The sequence below is a fragment of the Hemiscyllium ocellatum genome, chromosome 44, assembly GCF_020745735.1.
Source record: "Hemiscyllium ocellatum isolate sHemOce1 chromosome 44, sHemOce1.pat.X.cur, whole genome shotgun sequence".
Lineage (NCBI taxonomy): Eukaryota > Metazoa > Chordata > Chondrichthyes > Orectolobiformes > Hemiscylliidae > Hemiscyllium > Hemiscyllium ocellatum.
The window spans coordinates 5,076,872-5,104,260 of record NC_083444.1 but is presented as its reverse complement, the minus strand read 5'-3'; the positions used below and the strand labels follow the sequence as shown (position 1 = coordinate 5,104,260).

At 42.5% G+C, this 27,389-nt stretch overlaps 1 protein-coding gene across 3 annotated transcripts in view; it reads left to right on the top strand.

Moving 5' to 3' along the window:
- Positions 1-26,661, top strand: part of LOC132835231 (P2R1A-PPP2R2A-interacting phosphatase regulator 1-like) — a 77,194-nt gene extending 50,533 nt beyond the window's left edge. Inside the window, exons 4-10 of one of the 3 annotated variants that reach the window (XM_060854600.1) lie at positions 3,635-3,678; positions 7,119-7,173; positions 10,938-11,042; positions 15,517-15,602; positions 17,388-17,452; positions 18,630-18,732; positions 20,078-26,661. In XM_060854600.1, coding sequence (XP_060710583.1) covers positions 3,635-3,678; positions 7,119-7,173; positions 10,938-11,042; positions 15,517-15,602; positions 17,388-17,452; positions 18,630-18,732; positions 20,078-20,210 — 591 coding nt within the window. In that variant the 3' untranslated portion in view covers positions 20,211-26,661. Of the gene's footprint in view, positions 1-3,634; positions 3,679-7,118; positions 7,174-10,937; positions 11,043-15,513; positions 15,603-17,387; positions 17,453-18,629; positions 18,733-20,077 lie in introns of all 3 variants that reach the window. The other 2 variants (XM_060854599.1, XM_060854601.1) reach the window with 2 other exon arrangements.
- The last annotated feature ends 728 nt before the right edge of the window (positions 26,662-27,389 follow it).

Below are 27,389 nucleotides of genomic sequence, written 5' to 3'. Positions count from 1 at the left end.
GGTCAATGGTGATTTCCTCCTCACCCTCCTCCCCTCCCCTCCCACCCCGCCCCCACCCAAAATACAGGATATTGGTTCTGTGTGGGACTTAGCGACATTAAAGAATTTGAAGGGACATTGGTTAGATTCTGTCTTGTTGGAAATAGCCATTGATTGCCACTTGTTGATGCAGGTCCTGTTACATTTGGGCATTTACTGCTTCAGTATCTGAACACTGTGCAATCATCAATGATCACCCCCTTTCATGCCTGAGGATGCAGAGAAGGTATTTGGTGAAGCAGCTGTAGATGGTTAAGGCAAGGGCATTATCCTGAGGAACTTCAAGAGTGCTTGTGGTGTGATGGTAGTGTCCCCACCTCAGGGCCAGGAGTCTTAAATCCATGTCCTTACTTCTCTGAGCAGGTTGATGAGCAAATATCTACCAATGAAGAACTTCTGTAGAGATGTAGTGAAACTGAAATGATTGACCTCCAGCAATGATGACCATCTTCTTTTGTGCCTGGTATGATTGCAGCCAGTGTGGAATTTTTCTCCTGATTCCCATTGACTCTAGTTTTGCAAGTGTTCCTTGATGTCACACTTAGTCAGTTGTAAACTTGGTATCAAGGGCAGTCACTTTTACCTTGCCTCTGGAGTACAGCTCTTTTATCCATGTTTGGTCCAAGGCCATAATGAGGTTAGGAGCTGAGTGGTTTTGGCAGAATCTGAATTGAGCAGATTACTGTCTTTGCAAGTCCTGTTGATCACTCCTTCCATCAGTTTACTGATGGTTGAGAGTAGACTGATGGGGCTGGATTTCTCCTGCATTTTGTGTACAGCATATACCTGGGCAACTTCACACATGGCTGAGTGGATGCCTGTATTTTAGTTCTATGGGGTTAGGGGTGGAACCATAAGTCTTCAGTGCTGTTGCCAGAAAACTGTCACCGATAGCCCCTTCAGAATCAAGAGTCTCCGGCCCTATCTTGCTATCACATGGAATGAACTGAATTGGCTGAGGATTGCATCTGTGATGCAGTGGATCTCTAGAGGACACCATGATGGACAGAGCAATGCAGGGGGAGCCCCTCATGTTGGACTTGTTTGTGCTACTGCTCGTGTTAAGTATATGATAAAGCTGCAACATGAATATTTGTTACTGGTCGGCACGGTGGCACAGTAGTTAGCACTGTTGTCTCACAGCGCCAGAGACCCGGGTTCAATTCCCGCCTCAGGCGACTGACTGTGTGGAGTTTGCACATTCTCCCCGTGGGTGCGTGGGTTTCCTCCAGGTGCTCCGGTTTCCTCCCACAGTCCAAAAATGTGCATGTTAGGTGAATTGGCCATACTAAATTGCCCGTAGTGTTAGGTGAAGGGGTAAATGGAGGGGAATGGGTCTGGGTGGGTTAGGCTTCGGTGGGTCGGTGTGGACTTGTTGGGCCGAAGGGCCCATTTCCACACTGTAAAGTAATCTAATCTAATATAAATTGAAAGTGATTATGTCCAACATGGTAAGTAGACTTTCTGCAGCTCAATACTGAAGAATTATACAATAGCTTATAAATATAGGTGCAGGATTAGGGGCCATTATGCCGTAAGAGCCTTTCACATTCAGTCAGGTGTATCACAACTCCACCTTCTTGTGCTATCTCCCATCATGTTCTTTTCTTACTGGAAACCCAACAACTGAGCATCCATAATTCTTTGACATAGAGAATTTCAAAGATTCACAACCCCCAACTGGGAAAAAAAAAGTCTCACCTCCTGGTCCTCGTTGGGTAGCCCCATAATCTGACATTAACCCTTCTTCAGTCAGCATCTCTCAGCATCTACTGTCGAGCCATTTAAGAGTTTAATGTATTTCAATGGGATGACTACTTATTCTTCTAAACTACAGAGAATATGGACCCAGGCTATTCGATCTCTCGCTCACTCTCGCTCTCTCTCACACCCATCTGATTTCTCAAAGTTATGTTACCTTGTGGCGTATAGAAGTAGGGAATATTGCTATAATTGCATGTGGTAATGGGTCCACACATACATTAGTGTGCCCAGTTTTACTCATCTTTGTTACTTCATAGAAGAGTCATTCAGCTGATGCCTGGGATGAAGGGATCATCTTATCAGGAAAGTTAGAACAAGTTGGGTCCATACTTGCTGGAGTTTAAAAGGTTGGGAGGTGATCTTATTGAAACATACAAGATGTCATCAGGGTGGATGCTGAGAGGATGTTTCCCTTCATGGGTAGAATAAAGATTGTTCCATTTAGGATGGAATTGAAGAATTTCTTAACCCAGGGGGTCATGTTAGTGTTTGCACTTTACTCCCTTAGTGAGCAGTGATGATTGGGCCATTATATTAGGTCGGTTTTCGATTGACTAAAGAGCCTTGGACTTTGGGGACAGACTGGCAAATGGAATTAAAGCAACATCAGATCATGCATGATCTTTATGAAGGCGGAGCAGTTTTGAGGGGCTGAATTTCCCATTCCAATTCGTATAACTTCATATTAAGACTTCTCTTTCTGCATTAGGCTGGTACAATTAAGTTTATGAGAGACTCTTCTAGAAAGCCAAAGCAAAGCTCAATCACGCCAGTCACTGGGAACTTCATTGGTACTTTTTTGACCTCTTGAATAATTCCACTCTTTCTTAGTAATTGGCCTAATGCAGAATTCAGGCGAAAGTGAGGACTGCAGATGCTGGAGATCAGCACAGCAAGTCAGGCAGCATCCGAGTAGCAGGAGAATTGACATTTTGGGCTTCAGCAGGAATGTATTGTGGTGGGGGGGGAGAAAATAACTGGGGGGGGGATAAATAGGGTGGGGCTGTGGGTTGGGGGAAAGTAGCTGGGAAGGCAATAGATAGATGCAGGTTGGACCTGATAGTGATAGATCAGAGGGCAAGATGGAGCGGACAGGTGGGAAGGAAGATGGACAGATAGGACAGTGCTGAGGTGGGGGGAGGGAGAAAGGGGAAAAGAGGAAAACTGGTGAAGTCTACGTTGATGCTGTGTGCTTGCAGGGTCTCAAGGCAGTAGATGAGGCATTCTTCCTCCAGGTGTCGGGTGGCTTGGATTTGGCAGTGGAAGAGGCCCAGGACTTGTGTGTCCTTGGTGGAGTGGAAGGGTTAGTTGATAACTAAATAAATAAGATCTCTTGCCTCTCAACAGTAATATTCTGCAAAAGTGCAATGAGACAAAGACTTCTATCGAATCAACTCTGTTAATTATTTGAGAAGATTCCTCACTTTAATTATTGGTTGGCCATAGGGCGATGGGGTTGTTTGGTGTGTGTCCCAGAGATGTTCCCTGAAACGTTCCACAAGTTAGCATCCTGTCTCCCCAGTGTAGGAGATCACATCGAGAGCAATGGACACAGTAGGTGGTGTATTTGGATTTGCAGGAAAATTGTAGGGGAGACCACATTGAGAATTCACCCGAGCTGGCATGATGATCCATATGATTAGTTCAGCACATTGGAGAGGCAGCATTCACTCAAACAGGAAGGGTGTGACCAAGTGTAACGTTGGGCACTGCAGTTCAGGTGCCAGATCATTAGCAGTTGTTGGCTCAGCCTCATTGTGGAAGAGTGGCTGAGATCATTGCTGAGTCCTGAGCACAGATGTAAAAGGCAATTGCTTGTTTTACGTTTCAGGAGGAGAGCATGGATGTGATGAATCGGGAGGCTGCACATGAAAGGTGAGTTTGAGATTTCAGACTTCCCCTCTCAGCCTGCTTTGTTCAAATCCATGATTTCTGAGGAGCCTTTGATTTGATTTATTATTGTCACTTATCTAGGTACTGTGCAAAGTTTTTTGTTTGTGTGCAGTACAGGTGGATCATACCATACAAAGTGCAGAGGGTAATAGAACAGAGCGAAGAGTACAATGTTACCGCTGCCAATAGAAGTCGCACAGAGTGATATCAGCATTAAATTTAAAATTTGAGAGGTCCATTCAAAAGTCTAATAACAACAGGGGGAAAAGCTGTTCTTGAATCTATTCATATGTGTATCCAAACTTCTTTATCTTTTGCCTGGCAGAAGAGGATGGAATAGAATATAGCAGGAAGGGGAGGCGTCTTTAAGTATTTTGGTTGCTTTCCTGAGGTAGCAAGGAGAGATGGAGTCCAATGGATGAAAGGCTGGTTTACGTGATGGACTGGGCTATGTTCAAAACTCTCTCTGGTTTCTTGTTGTCTTGAGAAGAGCAGTTACCAAGTCACGCTGTGATGCATCCAGATAGAATGCTTTTGGTAGTACCTCAATAGATTTGTGTTCACCTCGTCTCTCTCCTCTCTCTCTCTTTTCTTTCTTCCTACCCTCCACCCCAAACTAAATCTCCTCACACTCCTCAACATATGTTAGGTCAGGCTGCTCAGGGTGTGGATGATATCGACGTAGGCTGTTCAGCCCATCATGCATCAGCTCTGTGCTGCCCTACAATACAAGTTCCCCTCTGGAAGTTACCATTAAATCTGCTTCTGTCTTCTTTCAGGCAGTGCATTCCAGGTCACCACAACTCGTTTAAAATCAATCATGAGTTGGCTTCCTTACATAGCCATTCTTCAGATGATGAAGGTATTTAAGAGGGTGTTAGATTATTATCAAAAAAGGAACCCGAGAAATAGAAGCAGGAATAGACCTACTCTACCATTTTATTACAAACATGGCTGATTTTCAGCTTTAATTCCGTTTTAACCACATGCTCACCGTGTCCCTTGATTACCTGAGAGACCAGAAATCTGATTATTGAGTGTATTCAGTAATACAGTACCCGTGGGGGATACATTGCAAGACCTACTGCAGAAACCTTAAACCGCAGATAGGAGTGAACCCATCCATTTCATTGGGAAACATACCTTCCTGGCAGCCCGCGGTCCCTGGTTCCGCAAGCTTCCCTGTAATATGTTCGGACTGCGGTAAACCGCGGAAAACGATTCCGCAAGTACGGGGGTTACCCTGTAAAATGTAATTACACTTCCCTTTGGGGTAGACAGTTCCAAAGATTCACAGCCTTTGAAGTGAAAAAGTTTCTCATCATCGCAGTTCTAAATCATTGGTCCTTTATCCTGAGAGTGTGTCCCCATGTTCTGGACACCCCAACTGGTGGGAACAAACTCTCCGGTTTGCCTTATTCAGCCGTTCAGAATACTGTAGGTTTCAGTAACATAACCAATGAGGATGAATGTGGCAAGCCAAGTGGCGAAGTGAAGGAAGTGGCACTAGATGCTTCACTTGTTCAGAGGACCAGCACTGAATGGAGGAGCAGCAATGGCGTCCTTGAATGTTTCACCTATTCTGTGATTCGTTAGTTATGTTTGCCAGACTGCTTTTGTCTTTCAGTTTCACTAATCTCCGCTGTCCTAACTCGCTTTGACCTGGGACTGAACTGGGCTGCTTGTGGTATGTGTAGTCGAAGCAGCTGGATGACTGAATGGGGCGCACTGTCTGTATTTGCCTCCCTGCTTGGTGTGGAGAGCATGGCAGTGTGTGGGGGCATGTATGTATGCTACAGATGGGTCCGATTTCTTTCCTGATGGTGCTGGCATCTCCAAAGACTTTGCACCTGTTAGCTACACCAAAACCGTGTTCACACCTCACTCCCTTCACCACCTGCTCCTGCGTGAACTACTACTTAAATTGTGACCTTTCGCTCTCACCTCGCAAGTGCACACTCCCGTTGTTTACTTCAAATTGGAGGGAATCCAGCAGATAGACACACAAGGCAAGCAGCGTGCGTGCTGTGTGAGAGCTGATGGTTAGAATCGCAACATTGAGAGAAGCAGAGTAACAGCAAACATGAAAGTCCCAATTCCAGTTGAAAATGGTAGTGTGTGAATGTGGGTAGGTGAAAGTCTTTGAATGTTGATGTTCACTGTGTCTGAGTTTCTGATTGGAATATTTTGTGGGGAGATGGTTGCAGTATTTGATTGTCTTATTGCATGGTACTATGTTGTGTTGAATCATTGCAAATAGAGTATTTCCTGTGTACAAATTGCTGTCTCTTGGTATCTTCTGTTTTTACTCGATGGTCTGATCATGCTGTGTGAAACTTGATAAGATATGGGAGCATGGAATTTATTCTGCTAATGTGGATGGGATTTATATGTTTGAAACAGGGAAAAAAAAACACATTGTGTTTATTCTTGAACCCACTTGAGGACATCTGTTTGTTTCCTATCGTGAGCTCTGGATTGATTGCACCACCAATATGGCTTGCTGTTCAGTGATGCATTTGCTCATCCAAACGTGTTATGGACTTGTCTGTTTTGGTCTCTATTAAGAAGTTGACTTACTCTTTAACTTTTGCAACGGGTGGTCGGGACAGAGAAAGGGTAAACAAGGTATTTTAAGAAGACAGCTGCTTTAAGTTGAGCCCGGGATCCCACGGATGGTTCTGTTTGAGTGGTGTGTGTCTGGAAATGTCCACATTGGAGAGTAATCCACTCCAGTTAACATGATGAAGTGGTGAGATTGTTGAGGTTTTCAATTTAACGAGTGAAGATGAAATAAGTAATATTCTACTCGGGGAAGGACTAAGAATGATAGTGCATTGATTAAAAGTAATTTGTAGAAGCAATGTGAAGAAATGTTTTTACACGCAGTGGTTATGGTCTGGAATGCACTGTTCAAGTCTGGTGGAAGCAGGTTCTATTGAAGTATTCAGAAGGACATTTCATTGTCATTTGAAAAAGAAGAAAGTGCAAGGTTACAGGGATAAAGAATGAGGGTGATGGACATAATAGATTGAATGGTCTTTTCTGTACCCTAACAATGTGATTCTGTGATCACCTCATTGTAATTCCACTTGTGCTATCTGTTTTTTGATTTATTTTAAACTGTCCCACCCTTGTGAAACCTCTTTAAATTCCCTGTGAGTACATGTTCAGGAGCACGTTCACACTACCTCAGATCAGCCTTGATTGGATAGTGTCTGTGAATTATGCTTGGTATTGGAAAGGAAACATGCATCAGTCCCCTCCAAATCCTGCCGCATCAAGCGGTTGTTAGGGAGTGGAAAATTAACTAGGTTTTTCTAGTCTATCTTAGAGTGAAGCTGATGTTTATGTTGGGCTGGGAGGCATCAACATATCTGCAATCTAATTTGTGTTTCTTTTTCTGCTCTATCTCTGTTAAGAGGGATCCACACAGCCATGCAAATGAGCTGCTCACGGGAGGATGGTTTTGCACTGGTGAGTTCTTTACATATCGCCATTGTCATGGAGTTTTATGGCACTTTGGCCCATCATGTCTCTGGCAGTCATCAAGCACCTATCTGCTGTAATCTAATTTTCCAGCACTTGGCCTATAGCCTTACATGCTATGACATTACATGTGTTCATTTAAATACCATTAAAATGTTGTGAGGATTCCTGACTGTACAAATTTTACTAAGATTTTAAATTTAAATTTTTACTAAATGGGCAAGTGACTAGGCTTGTAGATGAGAGGATGTCGTTTACATGGACTTGACAGGCTTTTGACCAGGAGACATGAGAGGCTAATCAGAAAGGTCAAAGCCTGTGGGATCCAAGATAATATGGCAAATTGGATCCAAAATTGTTCTAGAAATGTTCCTCAGGTACACGTTTCCCGGGTGAAAACATTTTTCCTCAAATCCTCTCTAAATCTCCTGTCCCCAACCTTAAATCACGTAATTCCCTGGTTATGGATCCTTCTACTAGGGGAAAGATTTCCAAATGTGCGCTTCATAATTTTATATACCTTACTCAGGTCCCCCATCATCCTTGTCTGCTTGAAGGAAAACAACATCAGCCTATTGAACATCTCTTTTTGTAGCTAAATCACTCCTGCTTGGGCAATAACTTAGTAAATCTCTTCTGCATGCAGTCTAGTGCGATCACATCCTTCCTCTCGTGTGGTGACCAGAACCGCACATAGTACACCAGCTGTGGCCTAACTAATGTCTCGTACAGGTCCATCATGACCTTCCTGCTCCCGTAATCATTACCTCAACTAATAAAGGCAAGTATCCCATAAGCCACCATCTTATCTACCTGTCCTGCTGCCTTCATGACATTGACACCAAGGTACTTTTGATCGTCTGTACTTCTTGGGGTCCTATCATACATTATGGATAGCCTTGTCTTGTTAGTCCTCCCAAAATAGATTGCTTAATGCTTTTTCTCACGACTTTATACCACTTGCTATCATTCTGCCCATTTGAGCAGCTTGTCTGCGCCATCCAATACTATAAAGCTTTTGTGCTCACCATTTATTACCTCACTTTTTCTTATTATCTGCAGACTTAATGATCACTCCTTCTGTATTTTCATTCAACTTGTTAACATATAGTTGAAACAAGAAGGGACCCAGCACCAAACCCTGCAATATGCCACTGGACACTGACTTCCAATCACAAAACTAACCTTCGACCATCACCCTCTGCTTTCTGCTAAAAAGCCAATTTTGGATCTACTTGGCCAAACTGCCCTGGATGCCACGGGCTCTTAACCAGTCTCTCGTAAGACATTTCAAAGCCCAGAACTATGAAGGCCATGTGAACTACATCAATTGCACTACCCTCATCTACACACCTAATTGCTTCTTCAAAACATTAATCAACTTTATCAGATATGATTTCCTCTTACAAAGCCATGGTATCAATCCTTGCCTTTGCAAGCAGAGATTTTGTCATTCAAATCTTTCTCCAGTAGCTTCCCTATCTCTGATAATAGACTCGCTGGCCTGTAGTTTCCTGGTTTATTCCTACCACTCTTCTTTGGTGTGGCACGGAGGCTCAATAGTTAGCACTGCTCGCTCACAGCGCCAGGGACCCAGGTTCGATTCCAGCCTTAGGCGACTGTGTGTGGAGTTTGCATATTCTCCCTTTGTTTGTGTGGTCTTGATTAGATTCCCTACAGTGTGGAAACAGGCCTTCAGCTCAACCAGTCCACACCGACCCTCTGAAGAGTAACCCACCCAGACCCATTTTCCTCTGACTAATGCACCTAACACTATGGGCAATTCACCTGACCCGCACATCCAGGTGCTCTGATTTCTTCCCACAGTCCAAAGGTGTGCAGGTTTGGGTTGATTGTCCATGCTATATTGTCTGTAGTGTCCAGGGATATGCAGGTTAGGTGGGTTAACTACAGGACAATTAACTATTCTTTTGTTCTCTTGTGTAATGGTATCATGCAGATTGTCCTTCAGTCCTCTAGTACCTCTCCTGTGGCCAAAGAGAATTGAAAATTAATGTCCGAACCTCCGCACCTCCTTTTTTCCCTCCCACAATATACATCTCCTCTGTGTCTGGGGATTTATCCACTTTTAAGACTGCAAAACCACTGATACCATATCCTTCTCAGTGCTAATTTGTTCAAGAGTAGCTTAATCCTATATTACTGCATCTACATTACCCTTCTTCACACTGAACACAGATGTGAGGTACTCAGTTGGAACTTCATCTATGTCTTCTGGCTTCATGTAAGCATTGCCAGTTTGGTCCTTCATGGGCCCTGTATCTTCCCTGATTTATCCTTTTGCTCTTAATAGACTTACAAAACACCTTTGTAAGTAACCCAAATCAAACATTAGCACTCGACAACTAATAAACAACATTGAAGATTGTTTCTGTTCTTGTGTGGGTATAGTGGCCTCAAAGTTTTAACTTGTATTATCTGGGAAACTCTGGGGGAAATTGTCTCATTGTAAAAGGACACTCAATTTCCAGTAAACTTGTTTTGTTTTTCACCAGTATTGCGAGCAAAGGCCTGTCCAGGGGGTGAATCATGTATATACAGTGTACTTCCTCTTCGTGCCTGGGGGAGAAATAGGAAACCGGGGAATATAGCTGGTATTTTGTGTATATCAAGAGCGAACTCGGGCTCATGAGGACAGAAATGGAAAGTTGGCTACATTGATGTGGAAAATGCGGAGTGTTTCGTTTGCAAAATGTTTCCACCTCCAGTACAGAATTGCAGACTCCCACACTCTTTTACAGATAGCCACTGACATGAACAAAGGCACAGGAGGGCTCCACTCAGCCTCTCCTGCCATTCACTTAGATTGTGGCTGATCCATAACTTAATTCTAAGTTCACTCGCCTTAACTCTGCACCCCTTAATCCATCATACCAAACAAAAATCTGTCTCAATTTTGAAAGTTTCACTGGCCCACAGCTTTTAGTGGAAGAGAATTCTGGATTTCCACTTGCCCCTTGTTTGAAGAAGGGGCTTTCTGACATCACTCCAGAAAAGTTTGGCTCTTAAAATTAAGATTCTGCAACCTTTGTTCTGTGTTTCCTTCTCCATGGGAAATAGTATCTTTCTGCCAACTCAATCATGTCTATTAACTATTGTAAACGCCTTTATTAGATCACATGTTAATCTCTGATGCTTGGTGGGATACTGCTCAAGTCTATCCAGTCTGTTCTTGTAAATTAATCCTTTTAGCAGAAAATGCCCTATGCAACCTAGCACATATTTACTGAATGCAACAGGTTCCAGGCAGACCAGTTGTGAGTAGTCTGTCTGTGGGAATTACCCCTGTGTTGGGGATTGGTTTAGCTCAGTTGCTTTTACAGTTCATTTGCGAAGCAGTGTGATGCCAAGAGTGTGGGTTTAATCCTCACACTGGTTGGGGTTTACCATGAAGGATTCTTCTCAAGCTCTTCCCTTTTCTGAGCTGAGGTAGCTATCTAATGAGAGAGCAGCCCCATGGTCTGGTAAACAGTGATGACTTGACTTGAGCCCTGTGTTGCTAGTTCTGCGGCACGTCGGAAGTTGGACTGTGTTGTATGTTACTCTTCGTTCCATGAGTTATCAACATCTCAAGGTGAATGAAAATTGTGACACATTATCAATTGACTGTGTTGATTGAATTGTAAACTTAAACTGTGATTTGTTGTGGTGGTTATGGGGTTTTATCTAAAACATAAAGGGCAGAGGGTGATATTTACGTTGGTTACCTGGTGCTGATGTCTCTTTTACAGTGTGACCAGATGGTGACTGCTGAGCAGGAGGACCAGACTTTGACTTTGCAGAGGGAGGATATTTTCCCCTTGTCTCCCTCTCCTTCTCCGACGCGGATTGGCAAGGTAGGACTGGTGCCTCTTGCATTAAATTTAGTCACGCAAGCCGTTTGGCTTGTTTGCTGCTTTTAAGAAAAGGCTGTGTTGTGTTTCTTCCAGCCATGCGTTGTTTTGGGGTCGCAATCAAGGGATATGACAGCTCTCGTTGTTTGCAAACCCCACCCCCAAAAAGCATTCAGGTATCACTCTTGCCTCTCAATCCGAAGGTTGTTATTTCAAATTCCACTTTGTAAGTTTGAGCACGTAATCCAGGTTGAAATTCCCGCTGAAGTACTGAGGAATGCTGTCAAGGGAAATTAGAAATTGGCAGTACTCCCATTCCTCGCATTATCATTCATGGTTGAACTGATCTTGGCAGAGTGAAACAGAAAAGCCACAATGCTATCATGTTCCTTCTTTAGGCCCATCAGTCCATGCTGTTACTCGTTCCCCTCATCTTAACAACTTCGCTTTAAATATTCTTCCTTGTGGACCATCTGTTAATTTATGGCGCTATTTGTTTTCTTGAAGTAAATCAGTGCCGGTCACTATTGCAAAGATGAACAGGGATGTGTCCTGGCTAATTTTATTCCTTTGCCAGTATCACAGAAAGAGGTTGGTCATTCAGACATTGTGGGAGCTTGATGTGCATAAGTTAGCTTCTGGATTTCCTGTTTTGCAAACATTTCAACAAAGGCTAGAAAACACTTTGGGACTAATTTAGGATTGAGCTGAAAATGTGTTGCTGGAAAAGCGCAGCAGGTCAGGCAGCATCCAAGGAACAGGAAATTCGACGTTTCGGGCATAAGCCCTTCTTCAGGAATGAGGAAAGTGTGTCCAGCAGGCTAAGATAAAAGGTAGGGAGGAGGGACTTGGGGGGAGGGGTGTTGGAGATGCGACAGGTGGAAGGAGGTCAAGGTGAGGGTGATAGGCCGGAGTGGGGTGGGGGCGGAGAGGTCAGGAAGAAGATTGCAGGTTAGGAAGGCGGTGCTGAGTTTGAGGGATTCGACTGAGACAAGTTGGGGGGAGGGGAAATGAGGAAACTGGAGAAATCTGAGTTCATCCCTTGTGGTTGGAGGGTTCCCAGGCGGAAGATGAGGCACTCTTCCTCCAACCGTCGTGTTGTTATGGCCTGGCGATGGAGGAGTCCAAGGACCTGCATGTCCTTGGTGGAGTGGGAGGGGGAGTTAAAGTGTTGAGCCACGGGGTGGTTGGGTTGGTTGGTCCATGTCAGTATTGTCGTGGAGAAAATGTAGAGAATCACCAAGAGATGTAGAGAGTTCTTCAAGGAGTAGGTCTTTTATTTGCAAACAAAAAACCGTGGCACTCAGAAAGCAAATTCTTGAATGCCTCCGAACCTCAGGGTCCATGGTTCTTTATACCTTTTTTTAATCATGTTTTTGTTAGTTTATCAGCATGCCGAACTCTGCTAGTCTGAATTGCCTCACTCCAGCTATCCAATAAACCAATGATATTAGTTCCCATTATCTCTCTACTTCTGCCACTATGGTTTTTCCTACATTATACTTAATATTATTCTAATGTCACGATTAGAATCTTTACTGCCTCCTCTGCCACAATGATCCTCCATCCCAGACTGACCTGTCACGGTTAGATATTTAGCTACCCTGTCAACAACAATGGGGTCTCTTGTCCCAAGCTGACTCCACTAACTACTGATTAGATATTTATTGTCATGGGTCTCAAGCAGGCTGACTCTTCTTAATTAAATATTTAATATCATCTCCTAAATATTTATTGTTACGACCTGATCCAACCTGCCACGATGATATTTAGTAGACGAGGCTGACTTTACTAATTGTTATCTCAGCCTGCCATCGTAACCTTTCAGCTCCCAGTCTGACTCTGCTCATTGGTGTGGGAGCGTTCCACTATTGTTAGCCCATCCTGCCACCGTGACCTTTTGACTCGTGTAGCATCCCACCGACCCCTTGTAACAGATCACCAGTAGTCTTCGTGCTTTAACCTCTCCCATGCTTTCATACTCTTTATTTCCCATAGTGTAGTGAGTTAGACTGAAGGGTCTATTTCTGTGCTGCACTTTTCTATGACGCTGTCTTGTGGTTGTAAAAGGTTCTGTGTAAATGCAAGGCATTTTGCTATGGAATGATAAGAGAATTGAAAAGAAAAATTGAGATCGCCCGAAGTAATTTTGTGAAGATGAAAGATGTGTTAACAACAATAAAACACAAACTTGTGATGAGGAAGAAAGGTTGTGTCCTATCCACTTTCCTGTATATGGTAGCAATGCGGAGAATGAGATTGATAGAAGAAAATAATAGATCTTTGGAATATGGATGCTGAGATACATTCTAAAAATTCCTTATACAGATCATAAAGCAAATGCAAAGTGATTTAAAATTGCAAGAATGGAAAAACAAGACGTAAGTTGGCATCCAAAAATGCCAACATCACTGTTTCAACCATTCGATCAGAGCTGAAAGCGAGGAGGATTGTTCCTGGATGGCAAAGTGGAGGACAGCAGAGAGAGGAGTTGACCTAAGTATTGTTGGATGGTATATGCCCCATAGCAGTTGCAGGCAATTTTCAGTTGATGTGTGAGGGTGGTGTAAGACAGACGATCTGTGACAGCAGATCTGGCAGGAAAAGCAACAAGTCGCAGATGGAGTGAGAACAGAAATTGGTATGTTGATAGTGCTGTGTGCACACCTACAGGAATTCTCCCACTGCATACCAGTTTGAGTTGGCCCTTTTTCAGTGTCACATGGTGAAGACATGCTTGATGGTGCATTGTGTTTAATCTATTCCTAAGTCACCTGTTGCTTGTTTCAGTTACATGTAAGCATCTATATTCTGTTTGACTTGTTTGCTCTGAACTTGATTGCTCTGGGGTTTTTTTTTTGATTAGATTCCCTACAGTGTGGAAACAGGCTCTTCGGCCCAACAAGTCCACACCGAACCTCCGAAGAGCAATCCACCCAGACTCATTCCCCTATATTCACCCCTGACTAATGCACCTAACACGACGGGCAATTTAGCATGGCCAATTCACCTAACCTGTACATCTTTGGACTGTGGAAGGAAACCGGAGCACCTGGAGGAACCCACGCAGACACAGGGAGAATGTGCAAACTCTGCACAGGCGGGAATTGAACCTGGGTCCCTAGTGCTGTGAGGCAGCAGTGCTAACCACTGAGCCACTGTGCTGTTTTGAGCCCTTCTGGTCATCTTTATCGAATTTTCCAAATTGGAATATTGGAGATGACTCTTAAATTTCATTGAATGCCTTATTCAAAACACAGAAGTGTAACGTTCTTTCATTTCTGCACTTTGTTGGTGTGGGTTATGCTCCAGAGTCGCTGGAGTGGGGTTTGAATCTATGACCTTCTGACTCCAACAAGAGGCAGTGCTACCCACTAAGTCACCGTTGTCATATTCGTGCTTTGCATGCAATCATCGTTTGCAATGTTGCAGTGTTTCCTGGTTGCACAGCAAAACAAGTAGCTGGCTGACTATGTTTTTTCCAGTCTTGCCATTTTTATCAGAGAAGTCGTTCGAGGTTGCAAGAGGCGCATAATATTTTAGATTGAGGCAGGTAAATATCAGAACTCCCTCAGCGCAAACTGCAGTCTGGCTCTTGCTTCTTTTGAGCTATGTGGCATGTCATGCATTTGGGATTGATTGTCTTTCACCTAATGCTACCCTTCCTGGGAAATCATTGCATGGGCTTACCTGGATTGCTTTTAATTGTCTGCTTCGGTAAATACTAATTCTGTGGTCTGTGTCTGGAAAGTGTTTTGTGTTTCATTCAGCAGGATGCAGGTTTGTATGTGCCATCTAGTGGCCAGAAGTTGGTTTGCATCTACAGTTTAATTTGAAGTCCCCATTGCTTAAACTGCCCCTGTTGATTCCAGATAGCTGCTAATATCAGGAAAAGGGTGTAAACTGTTGTGGTTCTGTTCACGGAGCTGGGAATTTGTGTTGCAGACGTTTCGCCCCCTGTCTAGGTGACATCCTCAGTGCTTGGGAGCCTCCTGTGAAGCGCTTATAAACCACTACAAATGCCGGAGGAAAGATCACAGAAGCACTTCACAGGAGGCTCCCAAGCACTGAGAATGTCACCGAGACAGGGGACGAAATGTCTGCAACTCAAATTCCCAGCTCGGCGAACCGAACCACAACAACGAGCACCTGAGCTACAAATCTTCGCACAAACTTTGAAGGGTGTTAACTATTAAGGTGTCTGGACAGAGAGGGGAAGGAACTGGTATCCCTTTTCCATTCGCAAGCACATCAAGACACCAATTTAAAATGATGGGCTAGAGAAGGAATGGTGACACAAGGAGAAAACTACGCAGCGTGCGGTTAGAATTTGGAATGTACTGCCTAAGTGTATGCTGGAGGCTGATTCAATTGTGGCTTTCAGAACAAGAATTAAACACCAATTAGAGGTGAGCAAGGGGTGCAGCAGGATAACTGTTTGCTATACGCTAATGATTAACTCCTTTTTTAACAGCAGTACTTCTCATCATCCCAGCCGATTCTGATACCCAAAGGTGGCATCACCCCAAATTCCTCTCCAAGTCCCACTCGCCGTATTGCAAGGTGAGAGGAATCTCTGAACTCTTGGAGCTCTAGTTAAACCTGGGGAGTTATTGCTTTCTCATTTTAGACTGTGTTTTGCTTCCTGACTGTTTTCCACTCTGATGTTGTGGGCTTGGTTATTTTAATTATAAAACAGAAACCTTTTCTCCCTGTCACTAAGAATGGATATTGAGAAGCTACTTCCCCTGCTTCTTTCTTTCTTAACCGTCATAAGAGGGTTCTACATGTTTTCTACAACGCATGTATCACCAGAAATTCTCCTGAGCCTGAGGCGCTAAGCTGTTATACTTGACCACCGAACTGTATGCTAAGTGGGCTTATTTTCCTGGAATTAATAAAATATTCTACAGTCATCAGCCAATCTTGAGTAATATCTTCATGCATTTCAGTCTCCCATTATATGCTGAGTGTCAGCGGTCAATGGACAACTTTGAAATATATACTGCAAACACATGCTCCTCTTTCAGTATGTTGTGCTAAACAGTCTAATAGTACTTTTTAAATTGCTGAGTACTGAGGATGTGTCAACACTACAATCACAGGCCTGAATAACAAGTCTCTGTGTTAACACTGGTAAATACTAGTAAAGGATCCATGCCATTTTCTTGTGTCTTGCTGAACATCGGTTTTACATACCAGTGAGTAGATTTGATCATTTCTGACTTCTATCTTAATTCAGTTTTTGTTAAAATACAGACCAGTCACCATCTAATTGAATGGCTGAATAGGTTCAAGGGGCTGAACAGCCTCGTGTTACTTGTATGAGTGCCTGTTTCTGTAACATATGTAGGCAGAATTTGGGTGCTTGATTTTTTATGCAGGGAATTTCTACATTTAAATGTTGGTCTAAGTGTAACAAAACAGCCTGTCAGCAGGAAAAACAAACATGTACAACCTAGCGGTACAGTTGGGTGTACGTGAGAAATTGAAAGGGAACAATAGGTCAGTTGTCAGAGGGGTCTTGATTCAAAATGATGTTGACTCAAGGTCTTGAGTTTCTGACATACATCTTTGTGTGACTGAACAGACCAATTGTCGACCCACTGACCTTTAGGAATGTAGGGCAGAATGTCCATAGGGTAGTGGGATCCAGAATGCAGGATTTGCTCCCTTTCCTTTCTCTGCTGTTGCTGCTGTGCCTCCTCATTAAGATGTTGTTACTCGATGTGTGATGCTGCTCAATGGACGAGTTGTCATCATTCTAAACAATTGCTAGCAAGGACCTCCTAGTCATTAATATCGATGCTGCGATACTTCAAAGAAAGCTTCAGAACACTTTGTGTCCTGCTCAGGAAGGTTGGCCATTTGAGTGTCTGGAAAGGGCAGCACTCTACATACAAATATTGTCACAAGGTCCTGCAGTCTCAGAAATTCCTTGTCTCTTAAAAAGTGCTCCTTCGACATGTTTTCTAATGCCTTTTGATAACACGTTCACACAAAGCAAGATCACAGATCTCTCCTAGCTCATCACCTCCCAGCTCTTCCCTGTCATTGAGCTCATTCTTCATATCTTGTATGGTGTCTCTTACGTGCAGTGTACCATTACTTCTCCTGAATTGCCACTATCCCTAGGCATAGTCTACTTCCACTTCAGGTGCAGTGATTTTTGTAGAGAGGGTGCGCACCCTTATTGCGGACCAAAACCTTATTAACCCTGGTTTCAATGTTTAGTGCACCTTGACAGGTGTGGTGCAACAGTTCATGGCAATCTGTAATATGCTGTGGATGAGTGTAGCTCATTGAATAATGCCTGCTTGGATTTGAACTTGCCTTTGCCTTTCACAGCAGGAGGAGTGTCAGCCCGAGTGTTGCTATACGACCCAGTGCCTTGGGACCATTGAAGAGGAAAGGTAAGAAGTCTTCCATAATACGTTATACTCGCAACTCTCTTGCAATAAAGACCAATATTTTTGCTTTCATAATTGCTTGCAGTACCTGCGAGCTGACTCCATAGTCCTTCTGTGCATCAACATTAACTAGAGTTTTAGCTTTGTTTAAAAAAAAAATTAAAGGGGGTCAATTTGAATCCATTTTGTTTTCACCGCCCTGTTTATTGCTTGTTGAGAACAGTTCCCTTTCAGTTCCTGTTGTAATAAAACCATAAAGTAGTAGGTCTGGCAGCATCTTTGCAGGGAGAGAGAGAGTCCAGTATGACTCTTCTCTGGAACTGGCAGTTCCTGTCAGTGCTGTCACAATGGTTGTAAAAACAATTTACTTCAAGCAAGTTCAAAAATACTTTGAAATAGTGCTGGGGATGAATTTCACAAGACTTTTAATCGGCATGGTAAAAAATATACATCAGAAATTTGAGTAGACACTTACGAGTCAGTGACATTGTTATGGATCTGGAATCGCATGTAGATTAGACAAGGTAAGGACAGAAGATTTCCTTCCTTGAAGACCACTAATGACCAGATGGGTTTTAATAACAATCAGTAATAGTTTGATGATCACCCAGAATTCCAGATTGGTTGGTCAATTGAATTTAAATTCCACTTTTATGGTGGGATTTGAACCTGTGTCCTCAGAGCATTAACCTGGGCCTCTGGATCATTTGTCCAGTGACATTACTACACTGTTACCGCCTTCCTATTGAAGATGACAATAGGTACATGATAGACACTGGAATTTAATTGCTGCAAGATTTAATACTCTGATAGATGCCATCAGTACTTGAACATTGCACAAGCCTTATCCAATCCTCTATACAGGTTGTATGTTTGCTACTGTCTGCTTATTCAGTTAATCATTTTGCAATAATGAACCAGTGATATCTGCATTTGTACCATAGTGGGCAGAGTGTGATGGAAAAATACCAGAGTTCTATAGTACTGAGACCTGTGTAGGACCCAATGAAATTAAATTTTAGTGTCAGCCATTCATTTCAGCTTGATGTCTGAACATTTTACCACTATTGATGAAGTTAAGAAACACGAGCATCCTGTGCTTTCTCTCTCTCTCTCTCTCTCTCTTTTTTTTTTTCTCTGTTTTGAGCTCTCAGTCGTTGACCTTTGCTTTTTTCTACAGGGGACATGGAAGTGGATTCTCCCCCAAAGAAATTGTTTGTCAGTGGCGTTCCTGGGATCGGAAATGCTGAGACTCCTCTGATAACACCATTGCTTTCACACAGGTATGGTGAACATAGGTTGCTTTCTGTCCAGTAGAAGTGGTATAAACTGTATCTAAAGTTCTGCCGCATTTGATTAGATTACTTAGTGTGGAAACAGGCCCTTAGGACCAACAAGTCCACACCGACCCTCTGAAGAGCAACCCACCCAGACCCATTCCCCTACATTTACCGCTTCACCTAACACTACGGGCAATTTAGTATGGCCAATTCACCTAACCTGCACATTTTTGGACTGTGGGAGGAAACCCACGCAGACACAGGGAGAATGTGCAAACTCCACACAGACAGTTGCCTGAGGTGGGAATTGAACCCGGGTGCCTGGTGCTGTGAGGCAGCAGTGCTAACCACAGAGCTACCGTGCCCAGGTAGATGTCTTTCACCCTCTACTGTTGCTTTCACTGATAATATAGGAATCTATTGTTAAATATTTTGTTCTGAGAGAGTGTAAGATTGACTGACTATTGGCAACCGCCATTCAATGTCATTTTCTGTTTTCTCCTGTCCCAGAAGTACTGGTTACTTCCCATAACTTGCATTGTCCAAGTTGATGTGAACTTCAAAAGCAAAGTGTCTTACAAGCTCAACAGATCTTGATCATTTCTGGTATCTATCCAGGGACACAGGAGGGAGCAGAATGTTTGACTTATTTCCTGGTCCGTTCCCTTCCCCTAACTGACTGGCTGTCCTAAGCCAGATGATGGCTTAAGTCATCCATAGCGAAGCTGCTCTCCTAAGCTTGTGGGTTTTGACTGAACTACACTTGCTTCCATGCTGGAGCAGGTGAAAATTGACCGCAACTCTTGTTTCGTATTACCAGAAAACTTGGGTGAGGAACTGGGTAAGGAGCCAAGGAGGTATTGATGGCAATATTGGATTTAAAATTGCCGTATAAATGCGGGTGGTGGTTTTCCCTGTAATTGCCTCCAACCCTCTGAGATCTCAGTGCTTCAGTTTTGGTTTTCTGCCCATGCCTGTTTTAGCTGCTTACCGTTAATGGTGATCTCCGCAGTTAGCTTTGGAGTTCCTTACTCCAACCTTGCTGTCCCCTTCGCTCCACTTCACAGATCTTAACCTTTGGTCATCTGCCATCATGTCTCCATATGTGGCTCAGGGTTAAATTTAGTTTGATAATGCTTCTGTGAAGACTCATGGAAGTTTATTACGCAAGAGACATACAAAATATACACAACAGAAGTTAAATGCAAAAGATATCAATGAATTGAGAAGGAGGGAAGAGAAAATTTGGGTGGAAGGCCAGAGGAAGTTGTGTTTAGCTCCAATACTGCCAGTGACCCAATCCTAACAATACTTTTCTTCCCCCCCCTTTTTATTGTGTTTGTTTCAGCCTGGAATGTGTGAACAGCAGCCCTCCACAGACCGTGCCTCCATCAGGGCCTTATGTCGCAGCTTCACCATCCGCTGCCGAGATCGGTTTCACTTCGCCATTCGCCTCTGTGGCTCACCCCCCTGGAATGTGAACAAAAGAGACAATCACCCTTATTCTAAGAGATGGGCTACACAAAGCACTTTGTTAGAGGAGACTGTATAATAGCATTCCTAATCAGTATTTTATAGTCGATTGTATAGTTAATTAGTGAAAGAAACCATTCAAGGGCGGTCAGTGAGCAAGGGAACAGAATTTGCTCCTGCCTGCCACTTGGCCTGGAACTGCACAATTCATGGTTGGAGCTAACCTGACTCTTCGTCATTTGGGTTCAGACCTAGTGCCTGCCCACTGTACATACCACTGTATGAATCGCTGTAGAAAAATTAAGTTGTTGTGAAGTTATAAGAGAGTTGATGAAGCTATTCTTGCCCTGCGTGTGTGTGTGTGTGTGTGTGTGTGTGTGTGTGTGCGTGCGTGCTTGCGTGCGTGTGTGTATACGTACATATGTTTATACACCAATAGGGCTGGAGCCTGTGATAAAACAAGGTTGATCACTGTCAACCATTTTAAGTATGACTTAGGACAAGGTTCTGCAAACATGACGATCAGACATAATGAAAAGAGCTGCTGTTGGGGCCAATCATTACTGTGTTGGCTAGTGAGCTTTGCTAGTGGGAGTAGAGGGGAGGGAGGGGGTTGGTGTGAAGTGTGCTCCTGCGACTCTTCAAAGAGGCATGTTTCTACAGTGAGCTGGGCGCTTCTGGCTACATTGATGGTATATGCAGAATGTCATGACATATACAAATGGTGACTTCCACCAGCTTCAAAACACAGATTGCTTCATGGCTTGCTGTTGCTTTATCTGATTCTACTTTCTGTGAAGTTGGTTCCTGGATCATTTAACCAAATATTTTCATATCATTTGGGTTATCTTGCATGTTGAACTCACTTGTCCTATTCAAACTACCTTCAACAAGGGAAATCAGCAGATTATAAGGGTTGGGCAGATCACTGTTGCTGTGAGAACCATCACATGGGCATGTGGTTGCTCTTTAGGATGCAAATATGTTCATGGCATACATTGTGATTCTCCTGTAGTTTCCTCCCAATACAATTGAATCCCTGTATAATATTACATTCAGCACGCTGTAATTTCCTTATTGGAATAATATATCAAACATTGTGTTCTGGGACTAACTTTGCTCGTCTGTACTTGACTGAGAGAAGACTCATAGACGTGACTTTCTCTTTCTTTCTGAGTCAGGATCTCTCGTGGCTTCCAAAGCTTGTGGGATCTCTTCCTCAGTAACCGCCATGGAAAAAGTGAGGACTGCAGATGCTGGAGATCTGAACCTAAGAGTGCTGTGCCGGAAAAGCACAGCCGGTCAGGCAGCATCCGAGCTCATTCCTGAAGAAGAGCTTATGCCTGAAACGTCAATTCTCCTGCTCTTTGGATGCTGCCCGACTGGCTGTGCTTTTCTAGCACCACACTTTTGACTCTGAATAACCGTCATCCCAGCATAACGTCTGTCATGACATTGCCTTCTGCTCAGCCCTGACACATTATGGGCTGAGTATGGTGTTGCTCCATACAAGCTAGGGAGATGGTTTAATATTGCAGTATTATGAACATCGATGTTTGCATCCGGTGGTTCGGAGCTGGCGTTGAGAACAGTTGAAGGCAGGCTACGTGGGGACAGTGAAGCACTGCCATATTTGTACGTAAGTGCAACCGTATTTTTTTTTTACTTCAGATGTCATGATTATTTAACTGAGGACCAAGAAATTCCCAGTGCTGTTATGTTTGGAACATAGCTGACCCCAAAAACACCAGTACTGGCTCCCAGAAATGGTCTTGTTTTCATGTGGAAGGTGCTTGCAATTGGAAACTTCATTCGGTAAGAGAAAGGTGGGATTTGTTTTCGTTTGAATGTGACATAGAGGGAGGTACAGTGCTGAAATTGATTATTGTTAGGTTTGAAACAGTCATAGAGATGTACAGCATGGAAACATACTCTTCCGTCCAATTCGTCCATGTCAATCAAATATCCCAACCCAATCTAGTCCCATTTGCCAGCACTTGGCCCATATCCCTCCAAACCCTTCCTATTCATATACCATCCAAATGCCTTTTAAATGTTGCAATTGTACCAGCCTCCACCACTTCCTCGGGCAGCGCGTTCCATATACGCACCACCCTCTGTGTGAAAAAGTTGCACCTTAGGTTTCTTTTATATCTCGCTCCTCTCACCCTAAACCTATGCCCTCTAGTTCTGGACTGCCCCACCCCAGGAAAAAGATCTTGTCTATTTATCCAATGCATGTCCCTCATGATTTTATAAAGCTCTAGGAGGTCACCCCTCAGCCTCCGACGCTCCAGGGAAAACATCCCCAGCCTATTCAACCTCTCCCTGTAGCTCAAATCCTCCAACCCTGGCAACATCCTTGTAAATCTTTCCTGAACCCTTTCAGGTTTCACAGCATCAGGATATTTGGAATTTCTTGGTAATTCATGAGCAAATTGATTTGTGCATTGAGTCAAGACTGAACAGTCACTGCCATGCAAACCTAAAGATAGTTGCGTGCAATGTGTTGGACTCCAGCCATCTGGAAGACCCATAGCTCAATTTGATTTTTTTTTCCCTTTGCTGATTTTAGAACGTTAGCTGCTGTGTTTTGTTTCAGCAACTTGTACTGCACTAGTCCCATCACTTGCTGTTGCTGCTGTGAGGTTCTAAGCTTAGAGCGAATGAACCTCTGAAGTCACCCAGTCTGAGGGCGTGAATGCATCTGACCAGCAGTTAAGTTCAACAAACTCTCCTCATTCCCTCTGTAACTTTCTTCTGTCACTAACTACCTGCTTTTATTAAGCCATTGTTGTTGCTTTTACTTGGAGCGAAAGCTAGGAAGTAGATATTGCAGGCAAACCTTCAAAGTCTCGGTATTTCATTTGAGCCATCCTTTTGTTGGTTGACTTTCTCCAGCAGCTGTCCTGCTGGAGACTGTGTGGCTGGTTAGCAGGTCGAGCCTAGACTTAACATCAAGTATTGGCTCATTTCACCCCATTTCATACCAAAGCCTTTTAAGAGGAAAGAAAACGTGGAGAGGATTTTGTTTTAGTTAAGGAAGAAATTGAAGTATCTGATTGCCTTTGCCTCTGTGCTCAGAGTTTATTCACTTGTTGGTTAAAACTGTACAGAACCCATTTGTTATCAGGTAGTACTGTGCTAATCCAGTTAATGTGCCCGAACCCGAAGGGTTTAAAAGTAATTATTTTCAATCATTGGTCTAGAGAACCACTGAGTAGGGATGACGCAGTGTATGAAGAAAATAAATTTAGGGTTGTTGGTGCCAATTTTATATTTTTATATAATTATATAAATTATATGTAAATGTTTATAAAAAAAACAGAAAGGGTTGTCTAACTTCCAACTATCCAGGAAGGTCAGTCTTGTCTGTTATTACCATTCGTAATGTCATTACAAACAATAAATTCATTGAATGTCGGGATATGAGTGAGAATTTCAGACATCCGACGTGTTTGCAGCCGGACGCCTGCAAAAAAAAAGTATGAAGGGTGGAACTCACTTAACATGAAGGAGCATGGTAAGGAGTAACTTAGAGCGAAATAATTTAGAGAGCACTGAAATGCTGGAGTATTGCAAACTTTCCAAAAATGTAGTGAAGGGGAAAAAATAAATTTGTGAACAATGCCCCATCCTTGGATTCATGCCATTTTGTAAGGAAAAGCTGTCTGTCTGAAGTGGAACCTCAGCAGCAATGGTTACATATGAGTGTTCAACCTCCCACCATCTTTGTGTCTCTTAAGCTGTTTGAAATGAGGCAGATAATTAAACACACGGATGTCGCTGAATTGTTTTTGTTGTGACTTAACAATTTTCTCAGTTGTTATCTGTCAAGTTGAATTGACTTTTTTCTCAATTTTGTTGCCACAAAGATGTCAAGGTGGCTAAAATATTTTAACTGAGGTGTGTGCGCGTGTTCCTCAGCATCAATCTTTTAAGAAAAATGTGTTTCTACTGCATTTAAAAAAAGTACAAGTACCAATCTATTCCTGTGACAATGCACTCAAGTGTTGTCTCTCCTGCGAATTCAAAGGCTGGTAGATTAATCAAATCAGGATACATTTTTAAAATTGGACTTCTGTCCTATTATCATTTCTTTTTCCATATTAAAAACTATCCATGTAAACTTGTTACTCCCTAACAACACACTCCTGCCAGTACTGATGTGGTATGACCAGTGGCGAGCAGGTGTGAGTAACCCAGAGTTTCTATTAGAAATTGGAGAGGAGTTGGTAAGTACACAGATATGCAAAGCTTTTACTGTATTACTTATGGTAACTGTTACTTAGATTTTTTTCATTACATTTTACAACCTAGTTCCTAGATCACTGCAGTCGGTGTTGAGCTATGGCACATGTTTGACCATTTCGCCCAGGTTGTCAATGGGTGGAAGTTAGCAGTGTTGTTTGGTGGCACGTTTCATCAGTACTTTGGATTTATTCAGAGACTAAAATAAGTTGGGAGAGGGAGGGGAAGAAAAGTCTCAGATTCACAAGGCACCTTGTTGCACTTTTTACTGAGTTTCCACATCAAAGTAATCTTCGTAAAGTATAGTACATAAGGGGGCCATTTGAGCCAATGTGTCTCTGCTCTCCTGCCTTTTTCCCCGTAGTATTGCAAGTTTTACTCCTTAGGTAAGATTCTAATGAAATATGACTTTTTTTTTTCCAGATCCTTTATAAACTCTCCAAAATAATGTTTTGAGAGGATTAAGAAATAAACTGGTTTTAACAAAAACCTTTTGAAAGAGAAAATCTTTTCAATAATTTTGACTTTTGAATGATGTATCATAAATAACCACATTGCTATTGAAACTTATTTGATTGCCTCAGGGAGGAGGGGGAAGATTTTTTTTTGTTTCTCAATCATGTTAGTTTTTTTTGTCACAGCACCCAATGGATTGGATAAGCAGTGAGGAACCAAATGGCCTTTTCCTTCCAAGTGCTTACATGAAGTAAGTGGAATAATCTATTGGCAACAATGGCCACAACTAAAACAAGATCCCTTTTAGTGTATAATCTGCTAGACAAGAATTATTTCTCAGTGAAACGTTTAAACTTTGTTGAAACATGGGTGAACACTCCACCTCATACCTCCGCATTCTTCAGTGCTCCCTGTGACCCACAATTTCAATATAGTGACAGGGAAATTATGGGTCTTACCCCTTAAACAACTGGACTAGCAGTGGGAGCAACAAAACAAATTCCTTTTCACTCAGCAAACGGAAATTACCAATTTGCCAAGTAAAATGACCAATTTGGGCAGTGAAGTTATTCAGATGCAGTGTGGTGAATAATCCTGCATTGCTTTCTCTTATGCAGCTTTTGTAATGTGATGAGTCTTTTAACTAGCAGTTATTGTTGATAAAATTCCATGGACCAATATGAAAGTTGATGTGGCCTTTGTACATAGCTCTGATTTGCTCAATGTGTTTGGACTTAGACAGCCAGTTGTGGCATTGTCTTTATAGGGACTGAGATGCAGACATGGGGTATTGATGTTTGATAGCAGTTGAGTCCCAAGGGGTGCATGTCTTTGAAGATTTTAAATTCAGTGTGTGACCATTGTCCAATATCAACATTTAATGCAACAAGCATGATCTGGGAATGTTGGAGTTTTATTTTGCATCTGTGTACATTCTGATAAGCATTTGGAAAACATATTACTAATTGGATTATGATGTTGCCTATTATCAATATGGCTTCTCACAGATAAGCAGCCAAGTTGACTGTCATTTTTTTGTGTTCTAAAATGTCCATAAATGAACATTAGATAAGAATAGGATCTTTTTTGGGCAATGTCATTCAGTGATACCCTTTTTTTGTCAAAAGTAAATGGGCACCAGAGATGTTGTGCTGGTTGGTGTCCAATGTCAATGGCTACAGGATTTCTAGAAAGAAAAAGAATTGGGAGGGGTAAGGGGTTGGGTTGGATCAAGGGGAAACAGGTTGTTGGAGAGGGTAAGAGACAGTTGTTTGAAGACAATAGTTTGTGGATTACATCAGTGATCCACACTACGTGAGCTGGCATTTGCAGTCTTACACAGATAATGGCACATGTAACAGCTTCATTTGAAAAGACTTTTTTTAACTATAGTACTAGCCAGTGCCCAGTTGCACTAATGCAAAATGCCAACTTGAGCATTTACCTGAGCCAAAGATTCCTCGAATATTGACATTTTGGATGCTAAATATCACTGCATAGTATAATGGATATGAATATGCTCTGGATCCATGAGAGTGATATCTGGAGCATTATCTGTTGGCCTGCACAGAACCACACTTGTGAATGGAGAGCTGCAGTCTGGGATGGTGTAATTTGTAAATGAGAATAACAGTATTTCTGCATTTTTCTGTTTATGTGGCTCTGTTGAGAATGCCACAGCTTGTCTGTAAAAAAAAAAAATCAGTTGATGTGAAATGTTTGTATGTACAAATTAAATAATGAATCATTTAATATGCCTAGTCTTTTTCAGCTGGAAATCATAATGGCAGATCAACTTCAATTCTTTAAATCCAAGGAACAGCAGTTAAATAACCTATTTTTCTGAAGTTAAAAATCACACGACACCAGGTGGAATATAATGTGGTGTTGTGTGATTTTTAACTTTGCGCACCCCAGTCCAACACCAGCACCTCCAAATCATATTTTTCTGAAAGTAACTGATCTTCTGATTACATTTTAAAATTTTGGATTTAGGTAGTTTAGCATTTTTGTTGAATTTTTCACAAACTCTGGGATTTTAAAGGATTTACAGCCAATGGAGTATTTTTGTAGTCACTTTAAGAATTTGTTCTATACCAGTAGGTGCAAGTTAGTTAGTTTTTCAATTCAAAGTATCACTACTTTCAGTTATGGAGTCATACAACATGGAAACAGATCCTTCAGTCCAATGTGTCCCTGCTGACCAGATTTCCCAAACTGAACTAATCCCATTTACCTGTGTTTGCCCCATATCAGTCTAACCTATCTTATTCATGTACCTGTCCAAATATATTTTAAATTTTGTAACTGTACCACGTCTACCACTTCCTCTGGCACCTCCCACTGTATGAAACTGTTGTCCCTCTGGTCGCTTTTAAATCTTTCCTCCCCTCACCTGAAACCCATGCTCTCTAGCTTTGAACTTCCCTAGCATAGAGAAAAGAACTTTACTATTCACCTTTTCTATGACCCTTGTGATT